The sequence below is a fragment of the Theropithecus gelada genome, chromosome 8, assembly GCF_003255815.1.
Source record: "Theropithecus gelada isolate Dixy chromosome 8, Tgel_1.0, whole genome shotgun sequence".
Taxonomy (NCBI): domain Eukaryota; kingdom Metazoa; phylum Chordata; class Mammalia; order Primates; family Cercopithecidae; genus Theropithecus; species Theropithecus gelada.
Window position 1 is genome coordinate 25,993,942 of NC_037676.1, and position 27,901 is coordinate 26,021,842.

Here is a 27,901-nt window from a genome sequence, read left to right on the forward strand (position 1 = left end):
CACCAGCATGGCCTGACATCCTTCAACATGGCCTTACAATCCCCTAAAGCCTCCGTCTCAGTCGAAAAACTGTCCAAGTTCCAAAAACCAGCAACACTGATTTCACCAGCTGTTTCTGTTTGTATATCACTGACAGGCAGCCAGCTTCCCCCATCGCAGAATGATGGGATCCTATTGTCTCCGCGCCCTGAAACGGGTCAGTTATGTGGTTATGTGCAGCTTCATTTCCTAGTACCAGGTTGCATCTTATTTAGAGTTCATTTGGCTGCAAATTAACAGGAATCTACTCCAAATTACCATAAGCAAAAACAGGAAATTCATTCAAGAAAGATATCACAAAGAAACCAACACAAAAAGGACAGCTGGCTGGAATCAGGAATCAGCAGCAGCAGCTCTCTCTCTCTCTCTCTCTCCCCCTCTCTCTCTCTCCCTCTCTCCCCCTCTCTCTCTCTCTCTCTCTCTCTCTCCCCCCTCTTTCTCTCACCCCCACCTTATTCTGCATCTGCATCTTCCATCTCCAAGACAGATCCCCTCTCCACTTCCAAGCAGTGGCCAGCCCACATTTCTTGGGGTGACAGAGAGACAGACTAGCCCTCTCTCCATCCTGATTTCAGAATGTCCAGGCAAGACAATCCATCTGGCTCACTTTAGGTCAGGTGTGTGTGTCTGGTGCCAAGGATTTTGACCAGGGGGTGGCCTGCATTGTGCAAATCTGTATGGGGTAGGGGTCCTGTTCTGGGGGGAGGGTAACGGAGTGCCCAGCAGACACCCCACATGTGTGCTCCATCAGGGTCAGCAACTAAAAAGCAAACGGTAATATTGTGCTCATTACAAAAATGCCTGAACCTAAGTTCATTGCCAGTGGTGGAACATTTTAATTGGGTTAGGCAAGCTGGGGATGGGAAAACGATTTGCCTTATGAGTATCCTGACCTCTAGCACTACAGCTGCCTCTCCCCATTGCAGAATCCCCAGGGGCTGAACACCCCTAGAGATTTCAGAGCAGGGTGTGCACAAATGAGTCTTTTAACATGGGTTGTCAAAAGGGCCAGAGACTGGGAGGGAAGGAAAGAGGGCGACCTCTTCCTCAGCTGTCCAGTTCTATCTGCTGCATGCTTTTATGTGCTGAAGGTGCTGGAAGCAGGGATCTGGAATCAGCTCTGGAGTCACCCAGCACATTCCCTCCCTGCCGCACTCAGGTGCACTTGACGAGGAAGGGGCCGGACTGGTCCACCTTCCCCAGTCCCCTAGGATTTAGATTTAAGGACAGTAGGGACTTGGAAAATCATAAAGTAGGTTTTAAAAAGGGGTGGAATAGGAAGAAATGCATACAGTCCGCTGTGACTGCTAACAAAACGCTGCTGTGACTCTCATGCCTCTTCCTTTGTAGTTTAGGGTTGGCCTCGTTCTGCTCAATGGGTTCAAAACCAGTTTCAGATATACATACACCAAATTCAAGCAAGCACAGCAATTTTTTTTTTTTTTTTTTTTTTTTTGAGACAGGGTCTCTTGCTCTGTTGCCCAGGCTGGAGTACAGTGGCAGGATCACGCTCATTGCAGCCTCGACCTCCTGGGCTCAAGCAAGCCTCCTGCCTCAGTCTCCCAAGTAGCTGGGACTACAAGTGCACACCACCATACCCAGCTAATTTTTGTATTTTTTGTAGAGACAGGGTCCCACTTAGTTGCCTAGGCTAGTCTTCAACTCTGGGTTAAAGCAATCCCCCTGCCTCGGCCTCCCAGAATGTTGGGACTATAGGGGTGAGCCACTGTGCCTGGCCTGCCTGACTCTTCTTGTTTCAATCAGATAATGGAATATCATCTTTTCAGTCCCCAAAGCAGCTTCAGTTCAATGAGCAATATATCCCATGGAAACTTCTGACTCTGACGTTACCACTCTGGCCCCCCTCCAGCCTGGGCATGTTTGCGGGTGGCGTCAGCTCCTTTTCTGCCCCTCTTGCCCCATCTGCCAGAATGGGGATACAGGGGATAGGAAGGAGAGTGAGGGAAAGAAAGGTCGTCCAAGGCTGTGATGGTCATGAAGATGACCTTGGCATTCTTTGCGCCTTGTAGGTGTTGGAGAGTTCTTCAAAGAGCCTCCCTCCACCTGCCACCCATTTCTTATTTTTATTTACTTAAAAAAAATATTTTTGGCCGGGCGCGGTGGCTCAAGCCTGTAATCCCAGCACTTTGGGAGGCCGAGACGGGCGGATCACGAGGTCAGGAGATCGAGACCATCCTGGCTAACCCGGTGAAACCCCGTCTCTACTAAAAAATACAAAAAACTAGCCGGGCGAGGTGGTGGGCGCCTGTAGTCCCAGCTACTCGGGAGGCTGAGGCAGGAGAATGGCGTAAACCCGGGAGGCGGAGCTTGCAGTGAGCTGAGATCCGGTCACTGCACTCCAGCCTGGGCGACAGAGCGAGACTCCGTCTCAAAAAAAAAAAAAAAAAAAATATTTTTTAGAGACAGGGTCTCGCACTATCATGCAGGCTGGAGTGCAGTGGTGTGATCATCGCTCACTGTAGCCTCGAACTCCTGGGCTCAAGTGATCCTCCCACCTCAACCTCCCAAAGTGATGGGATTACACACAAGCCACATCTGCTCCTCAGGGCATTGTCACATGCCCTTTGTTCTGACAAAGCTAGCAGACTGTCCCTGACGCAGCAGCCTCCCTTTCATCTGCCATCAGAGCAGTCAGCCAAGCGTGGACACTCTCTGTTGAATTGCTCGAGCAATGGTCAGATGGTGGCCCACTGTGACCTCCCAGCTCCAGGGGTCACATAGCAAGTATTCCGGTAGTGCATTCATGTTGGAGGAAGAGAAAGACACGTCCTTCATTCTTCATGGTTGTGGAAGCTTGGACTTGGGGTGGGAAGGAATTGGAATGGTGGGATTGGGAGGAAGGATGAGATCACAGCATACCAACAACACCCTCGCCGGGCGCGGTGGCTCACGCCTATAATCACAACACTTTGGGAGGCTGAAGCAGGTGGATCACCTGAGGTCAGGAGTTCGAGACCAGCCTGGCCAACATGGTGAAACCCCATCTCTACTACAAATACAAAAAATAGCTGGGTGTGGTGGTGCACACCTGTAATCCCACCTACTCGGGAGGCTGAGGTAGGAGAATCGCTTGAACGCCGTAGGCGGAGGTTGCAGTGAGTCAAGATCATGCTATTGTATTCCCGCCTGGGAGATTCCCGCCTGGGAGACTCCAGCTCAAAAAAAAAAAAAAAAAAAAAAAAAAGGAAAGGGAAAAAAAAGAAAAAAGGAAAGAAAAGAAATCCACCTTCTAACCTCAGCTTTGCCTTTGATTTTCTAACTTCTTATAGGCTGAAGAGGGAAGTCCCCTGAGATTTGCAAAACAGGCTGTCAGCCTTCCTTGGATACCCTGATTTGGGGTCCCACTCCTCACTTTAGACTGTGGTAGGGGTGCATCCTGTTTTCTTAGAATCTTAGCCTGAAACAGTAACAACAATAGCTGCTAGACACCGATTCTTGCACAGGCCAGGTCCTCTGCTAAGTTCTTGACATAGATTTTCCATAATAAGCCTGTCTGATGGGAATGACTATTACCAGTTTCCACATGAGGAAGCTGAGCCTCAGGGAGGTTAACTAATTTGGCCAAGGTCACATGGGTATATGGTGGGGGCAAATGATGAACTGGAGTTTTCTGACTGCAAGACTCTATGTTGCACTGGACCCCGGAGTAAATACTTTATGTCGGTTGATATTATGAAAGTAAAATTCACAGTTGTGTGTCAGCCTTCACGGAGTGTACAGCCTAGATGAGGCAGACGTTACCTCATGCTCCTTCTCTTCTACTCATCCTGCCTTCCTCCTCACAGGAAGCCCCGCCTTCCCCACCCCACTCCACTGTTCCTTTCAGTTCTTGAACCGAATGTTGTCCCTGTACTTGCACAATATCTTTTACTCCCATTAGACTATGAGCTTCGCAAGTTCGAGGACCATGTCCTGTTATCCTCTTATCCTCTGCATGTATCTCAGTGCCAGGCAGAGGCTCAAACACAGTGAAATTTGGGAAGTCATGAAAAAAGAAAAAAACATAAACAAACAAATAAATAAACAGGAAACAGACTGCCTATCCTGGGCCTGAGGATTTGACTGCAGAACTTGAGGTCCTAGGTGTTGTCTGGGATGGAGAAAGGAAGTGGGTTTCATGCTCCCAGACTGTAAGATGAGGGGGCTGATCCTATCAAAGGCCCCTTTCAAGGACGATCGCCACAGCTCTTCAAAAGTTCAAAGAGAAGAAAGAAGGAAGACAGTGCATTGTCTCTGTCTGCTTCATTTTTTTCCTTGGACTGAGTGGAGCATTTCAACAGAAACCCATGGGCAGTGCAGGTATCGGGGATTCATCCAGCAGGGTTCTGAGCCCAGAATGTAGGAAATATCCCAGGAAGAAGGAAACAAAGAAGAGTACTCTTGGGGACAAAAGCTGTAGATGGAGTTATTCCGCAGTAACATAGAAGCAAACTTACTATCTCCTGGGTAATGCATTTCAAGTTTTGAACACCTATCCCCCAGATGAGCTGTTAGAACCCAGACCACTGTAATTTAAGATCCACCTTCATGGACTCTGAGGGAGGTTACACAGGATTCCGTAGAGGAGGAGCCTACAGTGCTGAGGACCTATTTCATGTTGGGTCTCTGTTGCCTAGGGAGATTATGAAAATTGACCAGAATCAGAAAAAGGCATTGTCAAATTTCTTCCCCATCATGGTCCATTGACTTTGTTGTTGTGGGTTTGTAACTTTACTAACTTTGTTATGGTGTCTCAGAAAGAGGAGGGAAACCTGGGTCCAGTCTACCATCTTGGACAGAAGGGCCTAACATTTATTTTCATCTTTGACACAGGAGTTTTCTTTCTAGGAATTTATCCTAATTGAACAGGACTTCTAAAATACAGTGTATATGCAAATGTGTAAGTGTGTCAGTTGCAGTACTGCTTATAATGGTGACCTGGGGATTTTTTTTTTTTTTTGAGATGGGGTATTGCTTTGTCACCCAGGCTGGAGTGCAGTAGCATGATCTCAGCTCACTGCAACCTCCACCTCCCAGGTTCAAGTGATTCTCCTGCCTCAGCCTCCCAAGGAGCTGGGATTACAGGCACGTGTCACCATGCCCAGCTAATTTTTGTATTTTTAGTAGAGATGGGATTTCACCATGTTGACCAGGCTGGTCTCAAACTCCTGCCCTCAAGTGATCCACCTGCCTCAGTCTCCCAAAATGCTGGGATTACAGGTGTGAGCCACGGTACGCAGACTTGTCCTGGAAATTTTAGAAGTCAATTATGATATACTCAGTACAAATCATTGGAGCCAGTAAAACTGATGCCACAGATTTCCATAAAGGAAAATGGTACACTTACGGAATGTCTATTTAGTTGAAAAGGTTTACAGCCACTAAATCCTACACATTTGAAGATATTAAATAGCAAAGAAAACAGTAAGTGAATAAAAGGGCTACAAAAATATAGTGTGATCTAATTTCTGTACAAATCTCACGCTTTTGAGTTTAAACATATAAAAAGAAACTGCATAAAAATGTTAAATAGTATTAACTCTGGATGGTGGAATTCTGGGTGATTCCTTATACTTATTTCTGAGTGAACATACATTACTTTATGTATAAATATATGGTATATATTATAATGTACATATGGTATATGGTATATTTTATATATGGTTTATATAGTATGTGTATTTAACTATACTTATATAGTTAAATATATTTATATAAATTATATATAAATTTATATGACATATATAAATATATATTTATATAAATTTATGTATGGTATATATGTAAATATATTTATACACATATATATATTTATATAGATTTAAGATGTATATATGTATATATGTGCACATATACACACACACCTTATATCTATAAAACCTGCCCATCTGCTCTTATTCAGTTGATTTCCATTTCCACCTTCTTACTCCTGTACCTGGCAAAGTACAGTGAAGAGTTGAGGAGGGTTGTTTTTGTTGCCCCTATGGCTTAGGAAGAGTTAATTAACTCCTAATTAACTCATTAGACTGGGAGGAGCAACTGAGTTCAGATTGGATGACAGTGACATCATGCCAGTCGCGGGAGCCAATAGCAGCGCCCTGCCGACGAAGTTTCTTAAGTCCCGGATGCCTTAATGAGCCTCCTGCACCCGCTGGGTAGTAGTAGTAGTTGCCGTTCTATACGCGGCCGGCTGGGCTCCGTGGGCGCCCGCCCTGCATACCCGGACCTTCTAGGCTGTGGCTAGCGAGGGCTGCTTCCCACTCTAGTTCCTCCCCCAGCCCCTCTCTTCCAGGGCGTCACCGGTTTCTCTCCGGGGAACTTCGCCGCTTGTTTCTCAGCAGGTGACTGCGTCCTGCTAATGAGTCAAGGCGGCGACTTCCCTTGTCCCCATATTTTTCTCTTCCTCTCTCTTGGTACCCAGCCCAGGGGTTACGCCCGCTTTCGCTTGTGGTGAGTCTTCCTCATAGCCTCGCAGCTCTTAAAAGAAAACCCTGTGTCCAGGGCACCAAGAAGCACGTACTAAACCAAACCTAACCGACTGGCGTCTTCATACCGCGACCCTTTCTCACTATAAATGTCACGCTTCTCATTCTAGAAAAGGGGGGGGGGGGGGGGGGGGGTGGACAGGGGTCAACAAACGTGTAAACAGCATCCAGAGATATCCATGGCTAACAGTATCTAAAATATGATAGATTTACAAATTTGGCATCGCATTGACTATAGTTTGGGTTTGGCTTTAGCCAAGTAAGCATTTCCTCATGTCTTTAAATATTCTTGGTTTTTTAATTTTGTTTTTTAAGTGGCTTCGTAGCATTCCAGCATATGGAATAATGCACCGAACTCTTCCCCTACCGTTGGATATTTAGATTACGTTCAACTATTTTCTATTTTAAATAATTCCATGATGAACGACGGATCTTTTGTACAGATTTTCTTGTCCTAATATCTGAATATTTCCTTAAGATAAATCTTACAGTGAGCCGAGATCATGCCCACTGCACTCCAGCCTTGGCAACAGAACGAGACTCCATCTCAAAAAAAAAAAAAAAAGATACATCTTAGTGAAATTATTGTTTTCCTAAAAATATTTTGCTTTTTTTGGTTATTCCAAATTAAATAAAAATCAGTTTGTCTAATTTAAAACCAGAGCTCTAGGTATTTCGAGTTATGACTGCTTATTCTAACTAGTTTTTTAGATTTCAGTAAAGTTTTATAGTTCTGTTTTAAAATTTAATTCAAGGTAGTTTTATATTTCAGTTGCTATTATGGAGTCTTATTTCCAGCATATTTTCTTCCTGAATATTGCTGATATCAAGTGTTCATATTTATAAACTAATGTCATTTGAATTCACTTCACCAAGTCTTTTATTATCAGTTGATTCTATTGAGTTTCTAGGTAATCATTACACCACCAAACTTTCAGTGTATATCAAAGAACTTGCCTCAGGTATTTGATGGCTTTTTATTTTCCAGGAAAAAAAAAATCTCTTTGTATCTCATTTTGCCCTTTTCCTTTGAATTCCTGCCTGAAATGATCACCATCCTGTTTTGTTTGGATCTGTTTTGTTAGAAACGAGACTCCTTGGTACTGTGATTCAGTTGGTCATTTAGTTTGAGATATTTTTTATCAGAAGCCGATTATAGAGTTTTTAAAATTTGAGAATCTTAGTTTTTAATAAGAATATTTAGATAATGTGTATCTGCCGGCATAGCAATGATGACATTTTCTTTTATTACTATTTCATTTGTTGTCATTCTTTCTGCATAGACTATCTTTTTCCTTCTCTGTTTTTTCATGTTTTGGAAGAAATGCATGCTGTTTTAAAAGTCTCCTAGTTTCAGTGGTCCCTGAAAGCAACCTTTCAACATACACTTGTTTCAATATCAGAAATACATAATAAAACAATACTTTACAAAAGAATTCTGTTCCTTCCCACCTCTTGTCCTCCATATGGGGATTTAAGAAACTTTACTTCCCTTGCCTCCAAATTTTCTGGGTTTGGTTACTATAATCTGGAGTTATATAATATGATCACTGTTGTCAAATTCTATTTAACATTATATATCATCTCTTCCAAGAACTTTTGACATTTGCAATATAACACATATTCAATCAAATTATTCCAAGTGGGGTTCACTTATGGCATATTTTCTGAATCCTTGCATTTTGAAAATGTCATTTATTTTACCTTTGCACAACCTGTCTGGATACAAAATTCCAGATGATTCACAATCTTTCTCAAAATTCTGTACGTATTTTCCCATTTGTCTTTTGGCAAAGCAGACTGATTTTTATTCCTTGGTAATTGCTAGGTTTTTGTTGTGTTGTGTTGTTTTGCTTTGTAGTCCTGGATGTTATTATAATTTATTTTGTATCCTATAATTGAAAGTATTTGCCATGAATTTGTTTGGAATGTGACAAGCACTTCCAATCTTCAATTCTATCAGTCATGTCAGTTGTAATTTGTTCTTATTTTTTTCCTATAATTTTTGTTAGACTTTAATCCTTCCTCTGCCCTCCCTCTCCTCCCCTCCCCTCCCCTCCTCTTTTTCCCCTCTCCCTGTCTTCTGGCAATGTTTCTCAAATTTATCTCCCATGTCGCTTACTCCATTTTTCTGTCTTGGTTACAGCTCTGTTCTTGACTGTCTCTTCTATGAGTTTCAAGTCCGCTGTGATCGTCTCAGTTTCCTTGCAGTTTTGCTCTATCTCACTCACTCCCTTCTCATACTCAGCCTCCTGTCCTCTTCCTCTGTCCGTTCCTGCTTAAAGAGACGACTCCTTATTAAGGATGCCAAAGCTTCCTTCCAGGTACTGCACATGGCCTTTTAAAGAAATTATTTTCTTCCACAGAATCTTCAGGATAATTCCTCCCCTTTGTTCTGTGGTATTCTGTCATGTCCCCATGTTGTTTTTATTTTATTTATTTATGTTAAGAGACAGAGTCTCACTCTGTCGCCCAGGCTGGAGTCCAGTGGTGTAATCACAGTTCATTGCAGCCTCGAACTCCTGGACTCAGGAGATCCTCCCACCTCAGCTTCTCGTGTAGCTGGGACTACAGACACACACCGCCATGCCCAGCTAATTTTTAAAAAATTTTTTTGGAGAGATGGGGTCTCGCTTGTTGCCCAGGTTGGTCTGGAATGCCTGGGCTCAAGTGATCCTCCCTCGTTGGCCTCCCAAGGTGTTGGCATTACAGGCGTGAGCCACTGCGCCGAGCCTGTTGTTTTTAATTAATAAACTCAACACCAAGGAGGTGAAATCTAAATCCTAAATTCTCTCAGCTCCACATAAAACCCACACAGGAGATGAGACGGGTACAACGAACAGTGGTTGGGGTGACCCAGCTGCCAGCACCCTCCCAGCCTCTCTCAGCATCAAAGTGGGGTGGCTCTGCTGTCTGAAGGCGAAATCTTCTATGCCTATAGCTCTCCTGAAACTATGAAAATGAGGACTGACAAAAACACAGAACAAGAAACTACAAACCCACATGCTCACTGGACAAGGTGCTTCCTATCCCTGCCGCACTGTCCTATAGGAATTCCACCTCCCAGGATGCACCATGTTGCCGCCAGTACCCCCTCCTCTCTGCCCAGTTGCTTCCTGGAGCTTGCAGTCGCTAGGATGGGTACTGACCCCAAGCTAAGCCATCATATCCCCTGTGACCTGCACGTATACACCCAGATGGCCCTAAGCAAGTGAAGAATCACAAAAGAAGTGAAAATGGCTGGTCCCTGCCTTAACTGATGACACTACCTTGTGAAATTCCTTCTCCTGGCCCATCCTGGCTCAAAAGCTCCCCCATTGGGCACCTTGGGACCCCCACCCCTGCCCGCCAGAGAACAACCCCCTTTTGACTGTAATTTTCCTTTACCTACCCAAATCTTATAAAACGGCCCCACCCCTGTCTCCCTTCACTGACTCTCTTTTCGGACTCAGCCCGCATGCACCCAGGTGAAATAAACAGCCTTGTTGCTCACACAAAGCCTGTTCGGTGGTCTGTTCACATGGACGTGCGTGACGATAGGATGAAGGACAGAAGAAAACAGTATTCCTGGCCACTTCAAAAAGCAGCTGGAGAACAGTAGAGAGTTAGGACATGTCAGGAAACTCCCTTAATTAAAATAATGCCCCGATGCTCGGGAGAATGGCTAGATCTCACAGCCTCAATTTTTGTTTCTGTGAACCCCGAAAAGCTGAGACAGGTGTCAGTTAATTTAAAAGTTTATTTTGCCAAGGTTGAGGATGTGCGCCTGTGACACAACCTCAACAGGTCCTGATGACATGTGCCCAAGTTGGTCACATCACAGCTTGGTTTTATCCATTTTAGGGAGACATAAGACATCAATCAATGTATGTAAGGTGTATATTGGTTCTGTCTGGAAAGGCGGGACAACTTAAGCAGGGAGGGGGCTTCTAGGTCACAGGTGGATGAGAGACAAACGGCTGCATTCTTTTGAGTTTCTGATTAGCCTCTCCAAAGAAGGTGATGAGATATGCATTTATCTCAGTGAGCAGACGGGTGACTTTGAATGGAGTGGGAGGCAGGTTGGCCCTAAGCAGTTCCCAGCTTGACTTCGGCCTTTAGCTTGGTGATTTGGGGGCTCCAAGATTTATTTCCCTTTCACATTTCCCAGATTCGGTTTCTCCCTGGGGGGTGATTCAATTGTTTAGGCATTCACTCAACAAATGTCAAGCTCAGTAACCGCCCGTCACATGCTGCAGATGTCCCTGGAGCCCCACAGTGGGAGTCCTCCCTTACTTCCTACAGCTGAGACCAGGCTCTCAGAGAGCAAAAGGGCATGCTGCAAGGAGTAACCCGGGAGCACGACTCTGCAGCACCCAGACCACCTCTTTAGACCCCAAAGGTCCAACATCGGAACCTCAGTGGCGTCTGATCCTCGGTGTAGACAGGGGAGAGGGAGGAAGGGACAAAGCACCTTTCGATGTGTCTGGGTGGCTGCTGGAACTCAGGCTCCATGGGCTTCATAGTTAAGGGAAATCCTCCCCAATTTCTGCCAGTAGGTTGGCCATCCATCACTTTTTGTTGGTCGTCGGTGTTTTTGTCTTTGCTTCTGTCTTCCCTGGTACTGGGCAAAGCCATGCTGGGGGCTGCAGGCTGTATGCTGCCTTGAACGAGTCCATGTGTTACTTTCCATCCCCATTGTACTGGAATTCGGGGTCTTTTGGCACTGCTGTTCAACGTGTTTATATTTACATCTGTTACGCTGCCTTCCTCTGGTTGCAATTCTGCCTCTATTCACTCCTCATAGGTCTGTAACCTGAATCCTCAGCTCCCCATCTAAAATGTGCCTGTGCCGCACGACTCCGTATCTCCCGTGCAGATCCTGGACTCCAGAGCTCTCTAATGGCCTTCCCTGCGCTTCCACCCCATGTCCCCAAACGCTGCACTGACCTCACCACGTCCCAGTGACCAGCACCAGTCGTTCAGGACAGAAACCTCGCAGCCTCCTTGCTTCACCCGGTCCAGTCTGTACACGGTCTGCCTGGTAACTCCACCTCCACCAGGACTTCTAACCGCCTACTTCTCGCCACATCCCCTGCCTTACCCCCACACCCCCATCTTACTTCAGCCCCTCATCAACTGAACTGCCTGGATTATACCACATTTACTGCTGCAAACCCAGATGTTTTTGAGATCTAGGGACAGTAACACCAGGAGACTAGGGTCTGAGGTTCAGCTCTGTCACTGATTAGTCCTGTGACCTTGAACAAGCCCTCTGACCCCTTTTTGGAGCCTATCTCACACGGTGCTCAGGTAGTAGGGATTACAACAGAGCCTACATGAGATGCTTTGTTAAGTAAACAAGGGAGGTTTCGCATGCCCATAGCCAATTTAAGAGGGGGTGGAGAGTAAAAAGCACCAATATTTGTTGAGCCCCAAGTATGTGCCATACCCTGGTTGGGGCACTGCTCACACACAGCCTCCCTCCATCCTCGGGGCTCCACACTGCTGCCTATCCAGAGAGCAGGGGAAGACACAGATTCGTGTCCCTAGAAGGGGGCTGTATGCAACACGGCTGCCCAGACCCTCCAACTCGTTTCCATGTGCCTTGATGTTCCTCCTGGGTCCACATTGTTCCCAGACTGTCTGTTCTCTGAACTGTTATGCAAATCCCAGCTAGCCCAGTATCCATAGAAACCAGAATCTCCCATCTTCCTCAGCCTATTCCCTGGCAGAAGAATCCCACCCAGGTGACACCCACAAACAAGGACAAACAGCGCCCCAGAGAAGGGGAGCTTCCCCGTGCCCTGGGCCATCAGGCTTCAGTACTTATTGTTTAGTAGTTCCTGAAGGCATTTGTCAGGTCCTCCAGTCACGGCTGGGAGAAGGAGTGAGTGGCACAGGCCAGTGCAAGAAGCTGCATTTTCTTTTTGAAATCTGGAAGGGAGATGCTGTAATCCCAGCATCTCACATCGCTAACAATCATTTTTGTCCAACCCAAATAGCTCCACTGCTACTGGAAGTTAAGGTCACCTTCACAGTGGACATGAGTCAGTATTTGTCATCATCTTTAATCTCATACATACAAGTACATATGTCATCTCTGGAACATAACATGATTTCATTGTGCATAATCGATTACTAATTTTATGAACTTTTTTAAAGAACTCACTCCTCTCCAGAATAACCTTTCTTATGCCTAAAACATTATGACTCATTAGTCTTTTTTCCACCCTAGGGTCAAAACATGAGACAAAGTTTCTCCTCCCAATCCCAGGTTCTGGAATATTGGCCAGCAGCAGCACCCTGAGTCAGCAATCCCTACTGTGCACAAGACATAGGCTTTTGCTAGTGACATAAATTATGGATCACAGGATGCTAGAATGGAATGACCTGGAAAACACATGCAAATGTCCAAGTTTCCCTGTTTACAGAAAAATACAATGGCTATATCAATCTTGCAGCTATTTAAATAGCAGAGCCAGGTAAGACAACAATAAACTCCCAACTGTGCCAGATCCTCTTCTAAGTGTTTCACACATTTGCTCATTTAACCTCATATCCACCCTATGAGGTAGGAACTCTTACTGTCTTCATTTTCCTCACGATGAAACTAAGGCACAGAGAGGTCAAGTAACTCCCCCAAGATCACACAGCGGTTGAGTCAGAGTTTAGGTCCAGGTTGTCCAATCTGGTATCCCAGCCTCTTAACCACCAGAAACCTTTGTAAGGGTTCTAGTGAATTTAGATTTTAAAAATGTACATTGAGGCCGGGCACAGTGGCTCATGCCTGCAATCCCACCACTTTGGGAAGCCAAGGCAGACAGATCACCTGACGTCAGGGATTTGAGACCAGCCTGGAGAAACCCCATCTCTACTAAAAATACAAAAATTAGCCAGGTGTGGTGGCACATGCATCCCAGCTACTCAGGAGGCTGAGGCAGGAGAATTGCTTGAACCCGGGAGGTGGAGGTTGCATTGAACTGAGATCGCACCACTGTACTTCAGCCTGGGTGACATGTGTATTGAGGTCTCAGGTTTAAGGTTTCTGCTTTGCTTTTTCTGTTTTAAAACCTTAAGGTGAAGTATTTAAACACAACAAAAAGTCAAATCCATCCACTGAACGGACTGCTTGAAAACATCAGTACAAACCGCCCCCTTGAGAGAAAAGGATTTTAATAGCATCTTTCGGGTTTTTGCCTCTTGGTTGGGATGCTCAGGGATGACAGCTAGAGCTGTCTGCTCTAAATTATAATGTATTGGGGTGAACAGAATATACCCATCAACAGGATATGTGCTATGCATAAAACATCTCTGGGAAGATTGAAAAAAACTGGTAATATATGTTGCCTACCAGGGGGGTTGCTGAGTGTTTGGGCAGAAGGAGACACACTGTTCTAGTACATTTTGTACCTTTGGAACTCACAGCCATGTAAATGGATTATCTAATCAAACAACATAAATTAAAGACAGGCTCCTGCTTGTTGTGAGTGGTTGCATGCCTGTACTTACTGCTTTGAATTCTATTTTTTTGGTTCTTACAACATAACCATTTTCTCATGCTACTGAAAGTTTTTCATGAACATGAGTTTTATGCAAACATTCTTGTTAAAAATCTGAAGAAATCGGAGCACTCCCAACACAGGTAACTTCTACTTCTCAATCTCTCACTTTTATTTGGGATTTGTCATCACTGGGAATCACAATTCTATATTCAGACTCTCCCATTTCTGAAGAACTAGCCAATGTGTATTAATCCTGTCCTAAGTTTAGAACACAATACTTCACACTTTTACCATCATTTTCCTCACTGAATCCCCACAAGTGCCTGAGGTAGATATTGTCATCTTCATTCTACGTGAGGGAGCAGAGGGTCAGAAGATTCAGGCAGCCCAGAAATCATGGGGCTTGCATCTGGATCCAGAATCTGGACTGTGGGCTTCATGCCACTTTCTCCTTAGCAAAATGCCACCAGTTGGTCTGTAGCACTTTCAAGGGCAGCTTTCCTGCCCCGCAGTGCACGTCTCTAACCATACACATACTCTACAACCATTTATTTATTTTTTATTATTATTTTTTTTGAGGCGGAGTTTCACTCGTTGCCCAGGCTGGAGTGCAATGGCACAATCTCAGCTCCTGGAGTGCAATGGCACCATCTCGGCTCACCGCAACCTCCGCCTCCTGGGTTCAAGCGATTCTCCTTCCTCAGCCTCCCAAGTAGCTGGAATTACAGGCATGCGCCACCACGCATGGCTAACTTTGTATTTACTAAAGATGGAGTTTCACCATGTTGGTCAGGCTGGCCTCAAACTCCCAACCTCAGGTGATCCACCCATCTCAGCCTCCCAAAGTGCTGGGATTACAGGCATGGGCCACCTCGCCTGGCCTCAACAATCATTTATTATGGTCCAGCAACATTCACAGATTTGGGGCCTGAAAGAGGAAGATGACATGCTTCCCGCACTCCCAGGTCTCCAAGCAGAAAAGACAGCGAGGTGCTCTTCCAGCAAAACGGACAGCATGCAGTGGCAGCCCAGGGAGCCCCAGGCAGGCCTGGGAAGGCACCGCCAAGCTGAGAAGGGGGACTGAGGGACAATAAAAGGAGGGCGACAGACGCTGCAGGCAGGAGGAACAATGGGACCCTGCGCCCAGGAAGGCTGGGCAGGGTCTGTGTAAACAGTGGTGACCACGGTAGCAGGAGCCAGCCAGGGAGGGGTCTCGAATATCACTCGGGAGCTGGGAAAACTCTTGTCACTTCCCCATCACTCATCACAAGGGTCATGAAAGACTTCCACTATTGTGATATGGAGCAATCAAATTTTGTTGAGAGAAATTTCAACCCCCACAAGAGGAAGCGAAAAAGGAAATGGTCCCTGTGCACCTAATTCTGACCAATTGATACCAGGTGGCTGACATGGACGTGACTGGGAGCCTGGAGGTCACTGAGGCTCTCGCATGCTCTTGAGACTCCGGTTTCTGAGGCGCTCACGCTGCTGAGACATTCAGGAGGTGGGGAGGGGCCCCACTTCTACAGATGAGGAAATAAGCTCAGGCAGGCAGAGTGTGCCCCAGGAGATATCATGTAAGTGGCAGAGTCAATATGACCAGGAGAGCCAGAGCAACTGAGGTCAGGACATTTCAGTGACAATGGGCCCCTGGCGAGGGCAGGGGAGCCTGGTCCGGCTGCAGCGGTGTGTGAAGAGACTGAGAAGACTCCAGGTAAAAAGGCAGAGCGCGATGACAACATGCCCTGAGAGCTGCCCTGGAGAAATGCACTGCAGCGGGTTGGAAGTGGGGTCCCTCTGAGTGATGGGAACATGAACGATGGTGCATGTGGAATAGATGCAAAAGTGGGAGAAACTGGAGAACAGGGACCTTCCCATGGAGCTGCTGCTTTGAGCCTGGCCACAGTAATGAGAAGGAGAGTGACGGGGTGAGTGGAAGGCGAGGGCAGGAGAGGGACTTCAGGGAAGAATTAATGAACTCGTGGACTAGGGCTTCCTGCCAACAGAACAACTGGCCCATCCCTGAGCCAAAACCCAGAACTTACATGGACCTGAGGACGGTATCAAAAGTGAGATTTCTAGGATACATATACAACAAAAGAAAAAATAAAAACTGGACATCATCAAAATTAAAAGCTTTAGTATTTCAAAGGACATCATCAAGGAAATGAAACAGTTCACAGAGAAAAATTTTATAATCATATACCAGTTAAAGGAACTTGTGCTAGGCTATAAAGGGACTCTTACAACTCAATAATAAAAAGACAAATAACCCAATTAAAAAAGGAGCAAGTGATCTAAAGATAGTTGTCCTAAGAACATATGCAAATGGCCAATAAGCTCATGAAAAGATGCTCAATATCATTCGCCATCAGGGAAATGCAAACCAAAATCACAATGAGATGCCACATCACCCCTACTGGGACGGCTAAAGATGGATAATAAAAAGCACTGAGGCATGTGGAGTAATCAGAACCCTCATGCCCTGTTGATGGGATATAAAATTGTGTCACCATGCTGGAAAACAGCTTGGGAGTCCCTCAAGGGTTAAACAGTTTCCACATGATCCAGCAAATCTGCTCCCAGGCAGCTACCAAAGAGAAATGAAAACATATGTCCACACAAAAACTTGTACACAAGTGTTCCTAGCAGCATTATGTATAATAGTCAAGAAGTAGAAACAACCCAAATGTCCACCAATCGATGCATGATAAATAAAATGTAGTACTATCATTCCATACAATGGAATATTGGCCGACGAAAAAATAAAGTTGAACACATGCTACAACATGGATGAACTTTGCTTATAAGTACGTTGAAAAGAAAACGCCAAAAGAAAAATGAGTTTTAGCTCAAATATCATTTTTTAAGAGGCCTGGCCTGCTCAAGTTATCCTGTTTAAAAAACAAAAAAACAAAAAACTCTTCCCCTATCTAGAGTGTAAATAAAAAACATTTTAAAAATTTTAATATAACGAATGAAGTAATTTCAGGTCAAGTTTATTATATAGAAATTATATTAATGGGTGTGATAAATACTTTATAGGAGTGTCACACTCTCAGACACTTTGGCTCCCAAAGGGCTTGGAGTTTTTGTGAGGCTGAGCATCTTCCAACCAGGTGCATGCGCTGGTTTGCCAACATCCTCACCACACCCAACCCAGCCCCTTCACACACTGGCATTGCCTACCTGGGCCCTCCTTGTGGCTGTAAGTTTTATGTAACCAGTGTACACAATATACTTATAACCAACTAATAGGCATGAGTCATGATTTGTTTAAAATGTCAGTTTTTGTGAACTGGAGGGGATGGGCAGAAAGTGGGATGCTGAGTCCTTGGTCAGGAATGTGACCCAGATTTTAACACTGCTCCTAGGAAAGAAAATATTTCCTTTTATGATGCCACTTCCTGGGACATAGTGAGTTGACGATTAAAAACTCTCTTCAGAGATGTGGGAGAAAAAACAAGCCTAGGGAAAAGTCTGCAGGCACGGTGGAGGAAGCAATTCAGGATGAAATCACAAGTGGTAGAGCAAGCATGACCAGGCTGAAGTCAGCAGACTGAAGAGGGCAGCGAGGCCCAGTCTCCTCTTCCCTCTCCCACAGCGTTTAGGGCCACGTCCACGGCGCCACCCCTCTCCTTTCTTCCCAACCGAAAAGGGTGCCCTCTTTCCTTCCTTTCTGCAGACGCTGATGAGAATTAACCAGAGGAATTTCCTCCACAGCGACTACAGCAGGATGTCCTCATCCAATCCTCCTATCTCATTTCCAGGTGGGGAAACGGGCCTGGCAAGGAAATAGGCCAAAACCACGATTTTAAATGTTGTGTTTAAGTGCTCTGGAACCCTGGGTTCAGAAGAAACTGTGCAAGAACAGATCAATCAGAACTGATCTGATGGGGACGGGGTATACAGCTGTATTAACCATGGGGATGGTTAATACAGAGGCCCTGTATTAACTGTATTTCCTCTTGATGCTCTGATATCTGGGGCCTCGCTGACCTGGACAGACTGCTCCTCCCAGGCTAGCCAATCCCCTAATCCCTGGAGATAGCAAGCATCCGGCTGAGCACACACCTTTCCTACGGAAACCAACTAATCCGGAGCGATGGCGCCAGCTGCCTCCTTCACATGGCTCTCCCAGGGCTGTCACACCCCAGGCCAACATTCACCTGTCCTGACTATCCTGGGGCCAGGTATCGGACAAAAAGACCAGCCCCTACGCTGAGAGCCACTGAAATTACTCAAGTCAGCTACCCCTAAACCTGTCTCCCCTGCTTACTCTGCCTTGCCGACTTCCTCCTGAGAAAACCAGACGAAGTCTCCTGCCCACCTGTTCCCCTCCCTCCTTCCTCCCTCTGACCCACCCTGGGGCTTTCCTATGCGGCCCCTCCTCTTGGAACCATAAGTAACAAACTCTCCTTTCCATGGCAGTCCCCGCCTCATCCAATGGCTTTACCACACGTGGATGAGATGGCTTACAACAGGCCCATTCTAGAAGTAAACATTATTCCCAGAAATCCGGGAATGGGGATTCAGAAAATTCACATTGTGGAGGTGCCACGACTCGGGAGAGCCTGGCCAGTGAGGTGCCACCCAGATAGCTCCTGACTGTGGACAGAGAAGGGACTAAACATGGAGAGAGGTGCAGCCTTGAGTCACGGAATAGGACCAGGCGGGACAGGAAGAAGAGCCTGGCAAGGAGGTGGGGGCACAGCAGTGCCCAAGCAATGTGGGCATTAGGAAGAGGGCAGAAAGAAAACAGTGCCGTGGCACAAGACCTGGGCAGCCCCGGGCCGGCTCAGCCGTCCAGTTCTTCCTTGATGCTGATGTGCAGGGGGCAGATGCGCAAAGGCTCTGGAGGCCCAGCTCCCCGTGCACCCCCCAGGTAGAAGTAGGGGCGCACCTCCCCAAAGCGTGCGTGGAAGGTGTACAGGTGGCAGTGGCGCTCAGCGTCATAGAAAGACAGCTCGCCCTCCTCGCACTCCAGCTCCACACGCAGGCGGCGTGGGATGGCCAGGACCAGGGGCGACGTGGCTGGGTCCGAGGTCACGCAGTGGTCCCCCTCCACGCCCTGCGTGCGGCAGACGTACCAGAAGCCCGAGCGTGTGTCGTGGTAGCAGCTGTGCGAGTGGCCCTCAGCGCCCGAGTCCTGGCGCACACGCACCACGCCCACCCGCCAGCTCTGCAGCCCCCCCAGGGCCACCTCCCAGGCGTGCGAGCCCTGAGAGAAGACACGGGAGCCCAGCAGGCAGGGCGCCGAGGAGAAGCGTTCCGGGTTCTCCACCTGCACGCGGTAGCCGTGGTTGGTGACGCTGGTGAGGTCGTCAGACACGGAGAGCCAGCCGGCTGCGGTGTTGGGGTCAAAGCTGAAGGGTACTGCGAGCAGGGGCAGAAATGGGGAATCAGCAAACCTGAGGTCCCTTAGGCCACACGTGGATATCTCTAGCCCCACAAACCAACCACTGTGTCCTACCTGGCCCCAAGTCCATGCAAGGAGCCGCCCAGGGCTGGAGCAGTGGCAGGGGTTGGGCTGTATCCCCCAGAAGATATGTGGCAGTCCCAACCCCTGTACCTCAGAGTGTGACCTTCTTTGGGAGTGGGGTGGTTGTACATGTGTTAGTAAGACTGGAGGAGGGTCCCCAATCCAGTATGACCTGTGCCCTTATAATAAAGAGGAGACAGACACAGACACACAGGGGGAAATGCTGTGTGATGGCAGAGGTGGGGATCAAAGTGCTGAGGGGGAGCCAGTAAGGCCAAGAATGGCCAGGAGGCAGCAGGAGATGGAAGAGGCAATGAAGACTCCCCTCTTCAGGCTTCAGAGGGGCCTGGCCCTGCCGACATCTGGATTTTGGATTTCTAGCCTCCAGAAGAACTGTGAGAGAATCGACTTCTCTCAATCTCCAGTTTGGGTCCTTTGTTATGGCAGCCACAGGCACTCATACAGGCAGAGACTCAACATTCACACGACCCAGGGATGTTAGGACAGCATGGCCCATTCCCTGAGTCAGTGATATTCCTCCCTGTAAAACCAGGACACTGTGGCTCGTGTGGGCTGCAGTCGGCTTGGGAGAGGCGATCCCGGATGGAGGAGGTCTTTTATCATACAAAATACAGTTCTGAATAGACAAGGAAGCCAGTTTCCCTCTCTGAAGAGGGGACCAAGTGTCAAGGTCCTGAGAGAAGGCATTCTACGAGGAGGGTTGGAGGTGTTGGGCAGAGTGGAGAAGACCAGGGTACGGGAACTCGCCTGCAAGGGCCTGGCAGAGGGATCACCTGAGAGAGGAGGGGACCTCTGAGGAGGTGGGAGGTGGGCAGAGACCAGCCCTGGTGCCTCTTTGCTAACATAAAGGGCTTCCACCCATGCTTGGGACACCTGCCTGCACCCCCGCTCACCAGATTCCACAGATGCAAGCATCTTCTTCCAGACGCGGTACTGCAGGGAGCCCAGGTACTTGCAGACATCAATAAGCATGCCAGGCTGGACTGGCTCTGGCTCCATGGTGCAGAAGAGTCTGGAAAAGTACAATGGGGTATGGCAGGCAGGGCCAGAGTCATGCATCCTGGGCCAAACTGGGCCAACTGGAAACCAGCAACAGGACTCGTTCCCTTCCCTCAGGCCCAAGTTTCCTGGCCACCTTCCCCAGGACAAGACTAGACTGGGCTATGATGGGAGATGGGCCAAGACCAACAGGGCTGCTACCGCCCTTCAGAATTCAGTCCGAGAGCTCACCCTACCCCACCTAGGAGAAATACAAACAGGAGGTTCTCTAACATGGCTGCCTTCCTTGCAGGCAGAAATCACACTTACACATCCGGCTCACGGGATGTCTGAGTTGGAAGGGACCCTAAGGATGCTCTAGTCCAATGGCCCCAAGGTGTCCTCCGGCCTTTGCTTGCACACTGCCAGTGGGAAGTGAGCACAGGGAACTCACTCCCTCCAAAAGCACTCTCTTCCATCTTTGGACAGCTCTGACTGGGACACAGCTCTTCCTCATTCATCCCTGTGAACCCAACAACCATCAACACAAACCACTGTGGCCTAAGGCTCTCAGAGGGAGGGGGCTGACCAAGAAACAAGCCTGACATTGACTGGCCCTGAGAAACGCGAGCCACGTGCAGGACGGTGTTCTCCTTCCCTGCACGGCAGGCGGGGACCCTCCACACTCAGGAGAACAACACTGCCCCAGAGCCAGCTGGAACTGGATGCTGTGAGAGGGCTCTCTCCACCTGGCCATTGTCCACCACTCCCTCTCAAAACCAGGGCACAGTAGCTCATGTGGGCTGGTGCACCCAGCTGGCTGTTACCTGCTTGCCCCGGGGCCACTGGAGTTTGCACCCCTGGTATTTCTGCCCACTCCTGCCCTCCCCTCCACCCGCTTTGGCAACTTACCGGCGTTTTCGGCTCTTGTGTTTCTGAAAAAAATGAAAATAAAAAAATAACAACACAGAGACACAGATATAGAGGAAATATATACGTTTCTGACCTCAAAAGGAGTCATGCATTCCATGGATCATAAGTCTTAATATTGTCAAGATGTTAACAATAACATCTCTGCTATGATTTGGACATGTTATCCGAAAGTTCATGTGTTGAACACTGAATCCCCAATGCAACTGTGTTGGGAGGTAGGGCTTAAAAAGAGGTGACTGGGTCATGAGGGCAGAGCCCTCACAAATGGATTAATGTCATTACTGTGAAGCGGTTTAGTTATCATGAGACTGCGTTGCTATAAAACAATGAGCAACTACTGTGTCTTGCACTCATTTCCTCCTTCTTCCATGAGATGACCCACACCAAATGCCAGCGCCATCATGTTCCTGGACTTCCTGGCCTTACCCAGAACAATCAGCTGAATAAACTTGGACTGTTTTATAATTTACCCAGTCTGTGATATTTTGTCATAGCAACAGAAAACATACTAAGACACTCCTTAAGTTGATTTACTGACTCAGTGTAATCCATTATCCTAGCTGGCTTCTTTGCAGAAACTAAAAAACTGATCCTAAAATTCACACAAAATTTCGAGGAACCCAGAACAGCCAAAACCATCTTGAAAAAGAAGAACATTGGAAGACTCATAATCCCCAATTTCAAGACTTACTACAAATCAACAGTAATCAAGATATGTGGTGCTAATATAAAAACAGGCGTTGGGATCAATGGAATAGAATTGAAAGTCCAGAAATAAACCCTCATATTTACCATCAATCAATTATTTACAAGAGTGCCAAGATGATTTAATGGAGGAATAAATAGTCTTTCCAACAAACGGTACTGGGAAAACTGTATGTTGACATGAAAAAAAAAAAAAAAGAAAAAAAAGAAGTTGGACTAATCCTTACTATACTATATACAAAAAATAACTCAAAATGCATCAAAGACCTACCTGTAGAGTTAAAACCGATAAAGAACTTGTATCTAGACTATATAAAGAACTCTTACAATTCAACAATAAAAAGACAACCCACGTTAAAAATGGGCAAAGGATCTGAATAGACATTTGTCCAAGGAAGATCTACTAATGATCAAAAAGCCCATGAAAAGATGTTCCAGGTCATTAGCCATCAGGGAAATGATGACATGCAATACATAAGGAGATACCACTTCACACCTACAAGGATAGCTATAATTTTTAAAAAACAAATTTTGGCAAAAATGTGGAGAAACTGGAATCCACATACACTCCTGACGGGAATATAAAATGATACAGCTGCTCTGGATAATGGCCTGGCAGTTCTTCCAATAGTTAAACCTAGAGTTACCACATGATCCAGCAAATCTACTCCCAGACGTATTTCCAAGAAAAATGAAAATATGTCCACATAAAAGTTGCTACCTGAATGTTTACAGCCATATTATTCATAATAGCCAAAATAGAAACAACCCAAATGACCACTGTCTTAGTTCATTTTGTGCTGCTATAACAAAATACCACAGACTGGGTAATTTATAAACAATAGTTTATTTCACTCATGGTTCTGAAGCTGGGAAGTCCAAGTGCAAGGCACTGGCTTCTGATGAGAGCCCTCACGCTGTGTCATCCCATGGCAGAAGGAAGAAGGGCAAGAGACCACACATAAGACCAAGAGCAAGCAAGCAAGAGGGGCCCAAATTCACTTTTATAACAAGCCCGCTCTCTCAATAACTAACCCACTCTGCCAGTAACAACATTAACCCATTCATGTGGGCTCTCAGGACCCAATCACTTCTTATTAGGCTCCACCTCCCAACACTGTTGCATTGGGGATTAAATTTGCAACACATAAATTTTGGGGAACATATTTAAACCACAGCAACCACCAACTGATAAATCAATAAATAAAATGTAATATAGCCATGTGCAACATAACGATGTTTCAGTCAACAAGGAACCATATATATGACTCTGGTCCCATGAGATTACATCACCATATTTTTACTGTACTTTTTCTATGTTTAGATACACAAATACTTAACAGTGGGCTCTAGTTGCCTATAGTATTCAGTACAGCAACATGCTACACAGGTTTGTAACCTAGGAGCAAAAGACTATTCCATATAACCTAGGTGTGTAGTAGGCTACACCATGTAGGTTTATGTAAGCACACTCCATGACATTTGCATAATGAAAAAATTGCCTAATAACACATTTCTCAGAACATATCCCCATCATCAAGCAATGCATGATTGTATATCTATGCCATGGAATATTATTCGGCCATAAAAAGGAATGAAGTACTGATAGATGCTACAACACGAATGATGTTTCAAAATATGCCGACTGAAAGAAGGCAGTCACAAAAGGTTACATGTTATATAATTCCATGCATTTGAAATGTCTAGAATAGGTAAATCTATATAGATAGTATGTAGATTAGTGGTTGCCAGGGGCTGCTAATTCTAGTAATTACCACTCTGTTAGACTCAATTTAGGTAACAGTTTTTATGTGGGAGGAGGAACTGGGGAGTGACAGCTAAAGCAGGGCTGCTTTTGGAGGCATGAAATGTTCTAAAATTGTCGTGATGGTTGCACAACTCTGTATATACTAAAAATCACTGAGTGGTACATTTTAAATGGGTGAATTGTTTAGCATGTAAATTATATCTCAATAAAGTTGCTAATAAAAAACAAAAAGGAGTCACAAACCAAAATCATCCCTGAAAGCACTCTGGGTACTGGGCAAGACAATACTCCCAGTTCCCTAAACAGAATCCACGAGACACACAGCTTTTAGATCCCACGAAATGGTTTTTCTATCTTTTTTTTTTCTCCTTCATTTTTCTTTTTAGAGACAGCTCTGAACACAGAATGATTTCATAATCAGGGACATTTTAGAGACAGAAGGCTTCAAGGTTCGAGGCTCTGAGTGAGGTGGAGAACTCCTAAAGGTCCCAGCCAGGAGGTGACACTGCCTGAACAGATAACCGTCCCTGTCACCTCCCACTCTGCTCTACAGCGACACCCCTTCCACAGCAGTCAGCTGTTTTCCAGGGACAGGAGACACCTCACCACCCTGGCCAGTTTACAGACCAGCTTTCAAGCCCAGAAATTTCCCTGCAGGAAATTTGTAAGGACCGATGGCTCATGGGGAGGAAATAAATCAATAAAAGGAAGAAAAAATGAATAATACTGTTCTTTAAAAGAGAGAACAGAATCATCTTTTTCTTAAGAAGACAGAAAGCCAAGGCATCATATTTAAATAAGAAATTTAAATAATTGAATGATTTTAAAAGAATTCATTTTATTAAAAGGTAGAGACAGGCCGGGCGCGGTGGCTCACGCCTGTAATCCCAGCACTTTGGGAGGCCAAGGCGGGCGGATCATGAGGTCAGGAGATCGAGACCATCCTGGCTAACACGGTGAAACCCCGTCTCTACTAAAAATACAAAAAAAAAAAAAAAAAAAATTAGCCGGGCGTGGTGGCGGGCGCCTGTAGTCCCAGCTACTCGGAGGCTGAGGCAGGAGAATGGCGTGAACCCGGGAGGCGGAGCTTGCAGTGAGCCGAGATGGCGCCACTGCACTCCATCCAGCCTAGGCAACAAAGCGAGACTCTGTATCAAAAACAAAAAAACAAAACAAAACAAAACAAAAGGGTAGGGTAGAGACAGGAAAAAAATGAGAGTAGGAGAGAGGGCAAGAGAAAGGAGGAAAGAAGAGACAGGAGCTGGGCACAGTGGAGCGCCAGCAGTCCAACTACCTGGGAGGCCAAGGTGAAAGCATCACTTGAGGCCAGGGATTCAAGACCAGCCTGGGCAACATAGTGAGACCCCCTCACCCCCACCTGACTGTTAATACACGGAAAACTTAGCTGGGCATGGTGGCTCGTGCCTGTAGTCCCAGCTACTCAGGAGGCTAAGGAGAGAGGATCACCTGAGCCCATGAGTTTGAGGTTACACCGAGCTATAATCACCCACTGTACTCCAGCCTGGGTGACAGAGCAAGACCCTGTCTCTAAAAAAAAAGAAGAGAGAGGAAGAAATAAGAGGGTTTCAAGGAACTGTGCCCTGGTAAGTCTTTTTAGCTTTATGACACAAGCAGAGCAGGTCACTTGTGAGCTCTTCCAGGCCAGTACCCGGCAAGCTCCAGGAAGATAAGGTTGGCCAGGGCTGGTGGGCTGTGGCTCCCAGCTGGTGCCGGAACATCTGGCCCTGTCACTGAATCCAGACGCTGAGCTCCTTACCATGAGAAAAGAAACGTCATCCTCCTTCATCTCCATCTGCAGCCGCTCTATCTCATGTGCCAGCACCTCTGTCTCCTCTGTGAGCTGCTTCATCTTCTCGTCGGCCAGAAGCTGCTTCTGCCTTGTCTCTTCGGCCACGGCATCCAGAATGGCCTGCTCCTCCACTCTCAAGAACTCGCGAAGCTTATCAAACTCCTGCCGGATCCGGCCTTCCAGCCATGCAGCCTCCACCTACAGCAGACAGCGGGAGGGAGTCAGGGGTCAGATACGGAGGGAACCTCCATAGCCCAGCAACTTTCCCATTTTTAGCAAAGGAACTTTATGTTCAAAGAAATCATGTATAGAACTCCTATAGATAAAATATCGACATAATAGTTTATAAGCATCAACATAATAGTTTATAAGCACACATTTCTAAGTTCAGATTTCAAATGGGAAAGTCCAACAACCTAATAATAGGTTGTTTTGATAGGGTTTTTTTTAAAATAAAATCACAGCTTACAGATTGCAACTGTAGTACTATAATCTCATCTACATACAATGTTCAGTTCCTTCTTTAGGTTGTACCATAACAAGGAAGTCCTGAATCATAGAAATGAATGGCTGCAAATAGTAATGATTTTTTCTAAAGTATTTGCCTTCCAATCTTAGGACTTAAAATTTGTCTGATCCAGAGGCTTTACCAAAGGAGCAGTAGGAAGTATTTATTTTAAAATAATCATTAAAATAATATACACACTCCTAATCATAACCACAAAAGGTTTTTTTTTTTCCCTCTTTTTTTTTTTTTTTTGGAGACTGAGTCTCGCTCTTTCATCTAGGCTGGAGTGCAGTGGTGTGATCTTGACTCACTGCAACCTCTGCCTCCTGGGTTCAAGCAATTCTCCCTGCCTCAGCCTCCCAAGTAGCTGGGACTACAGGTGTGTGCCACCATGCCTGGCAAAGTTTTGTATTTTTCAGCAGAGACGGGGTTTCGCCATGTTGGTCAGGCTGGTCTCAAACTCCTGACTTAAGGTGATCCGCCCGCCTCGGCCTCCCAAAGTGCTGGGATTACAGGCGTAAGCCACCGTGCCTGTCCTCACAAAAAGTTTTTTCAAAGGGAAGAGAAAACCATAAATGTAATTAAAGAAAAAGCAAATAAATATTTCTCAGCTTGGAATAAGAAAGACATTCCTTGGCGCAGTACAAAACTGAGAAGCCTCGAAGAAAGAATGAGATAACTGAATACATAGAAAAATAAGAGGTGTGTATGGCAAGAGACTATTCATAAAGTTAAAGACAAAAATATAATTCCATGACAACTGTTAGAAAAACCATTCAAAATGTGTGCTGTAGCAATGGTAGGTTAGTAATCTCATCTTTGGACTGAAAGTTAAATATTGATGTTCCTCAATGTATGATGGGGTTACATCCCAATAAGCCCATCATAAATTGAAAAACGGTTAAGTCAAAGCAATGAATACACCTAAACTACTAAAAACATCATAGGTTAGCCTAGCCTACCTTATTTATTTATTTATTTATTTATTTATTTATTTATGAGACAGAGTCTTGCTCTGTCGCCCAGACTGGAGTGCAGTGGCACGATCTCGGCTCATTGCAAGCTCCGCCTCCTGGGTTCACGCCATTCTCCTGCCTCAGTCTCCCAAGTAGCTGGGACTACAGGTGCCCGCCACCACGCCTGGCTAATTTTTTGTACCTTTTTAGTAGAGACGGGGTTTCACCATGTTAGCCAGGATGGTCTCGATCTCCTGACCTCGTGATCTGCCTGCCTCAGCCTCCCAAGCTGCTGGGATTACAGGTGTAAGCCACTGCACCCGGCCTAGTCTAGCCTACCTTAAACGTGCCCAGGACACTCACATTAGCCTACAGCTGGGCAGAATCATCCAACACAAAGCCTACGTCATAACAAAGCACTGAGTGTCTCATGTAATTTATTGAATACTGTACTGAAGGGGAAAAACGAATGGTTGTATGAGTACTCCAAGTACAGTTTCTACCGAATGCACATTGCTTGTGCACCATGGTAAAGTCAAAAAATCATAAGCCAGGGACTGTTTGTATATTTATAGCTCTGAAAATATAACAAAAGGATTCACTGAAAAAGTGAAAATGAACAAAAAAATTGAAAATGATCCACTGAAAAAGAAATGACAAACAGGAAGTATATTTGCAACATTTATGACAAATGGCTATTATTCTTTTTTTTTTTTTTTTTTTTTTTTTTTT

The 27,901-nt window shown here is 45.9% G+C and overlaps 1 protein-coding gene across 2 annotated transcripts in view; it reads right to left on the bottom strand.

Annotated features, from left to right (window-relative positions):
• Positions 1-16,131: 16,131 nt before the first annotated feature.
• The window catches only part of TRIM35 (tripartite motif containing 35), a 27,530-nt gene continuing 15,760 nt past the window's right edge, over positions 16,132-27,901 (bottom strand). The window contains exons 3-6 of one of the 2 annotated variants that reach the window (XM_025395231.1): positions 25,673-25,903; positions 21,402-21,424; positions 20,405-20,523; positions 16,132-19,384 (exon numbers count right to left, since the gene is read on the bottom strand). In XM_025395231.1, the coding sequence (XP_025251016.1) occupies positions 18,807-19,384; positions 20,405-20,523; positions 21,402-21,424; positions 25,673-25,903 (951 nt within the window). In that variant the 3' untranslated portion in view covers positions 16,132-18,806. The remainder of the gene's footprint in view (positions 19,385-20,404; positions 20,524-21,401; positions 21,425-25,672; positions 25,904-27,901) is intronic. The other variant, XR_003120919.1, reaches the window with a different exon arrangement.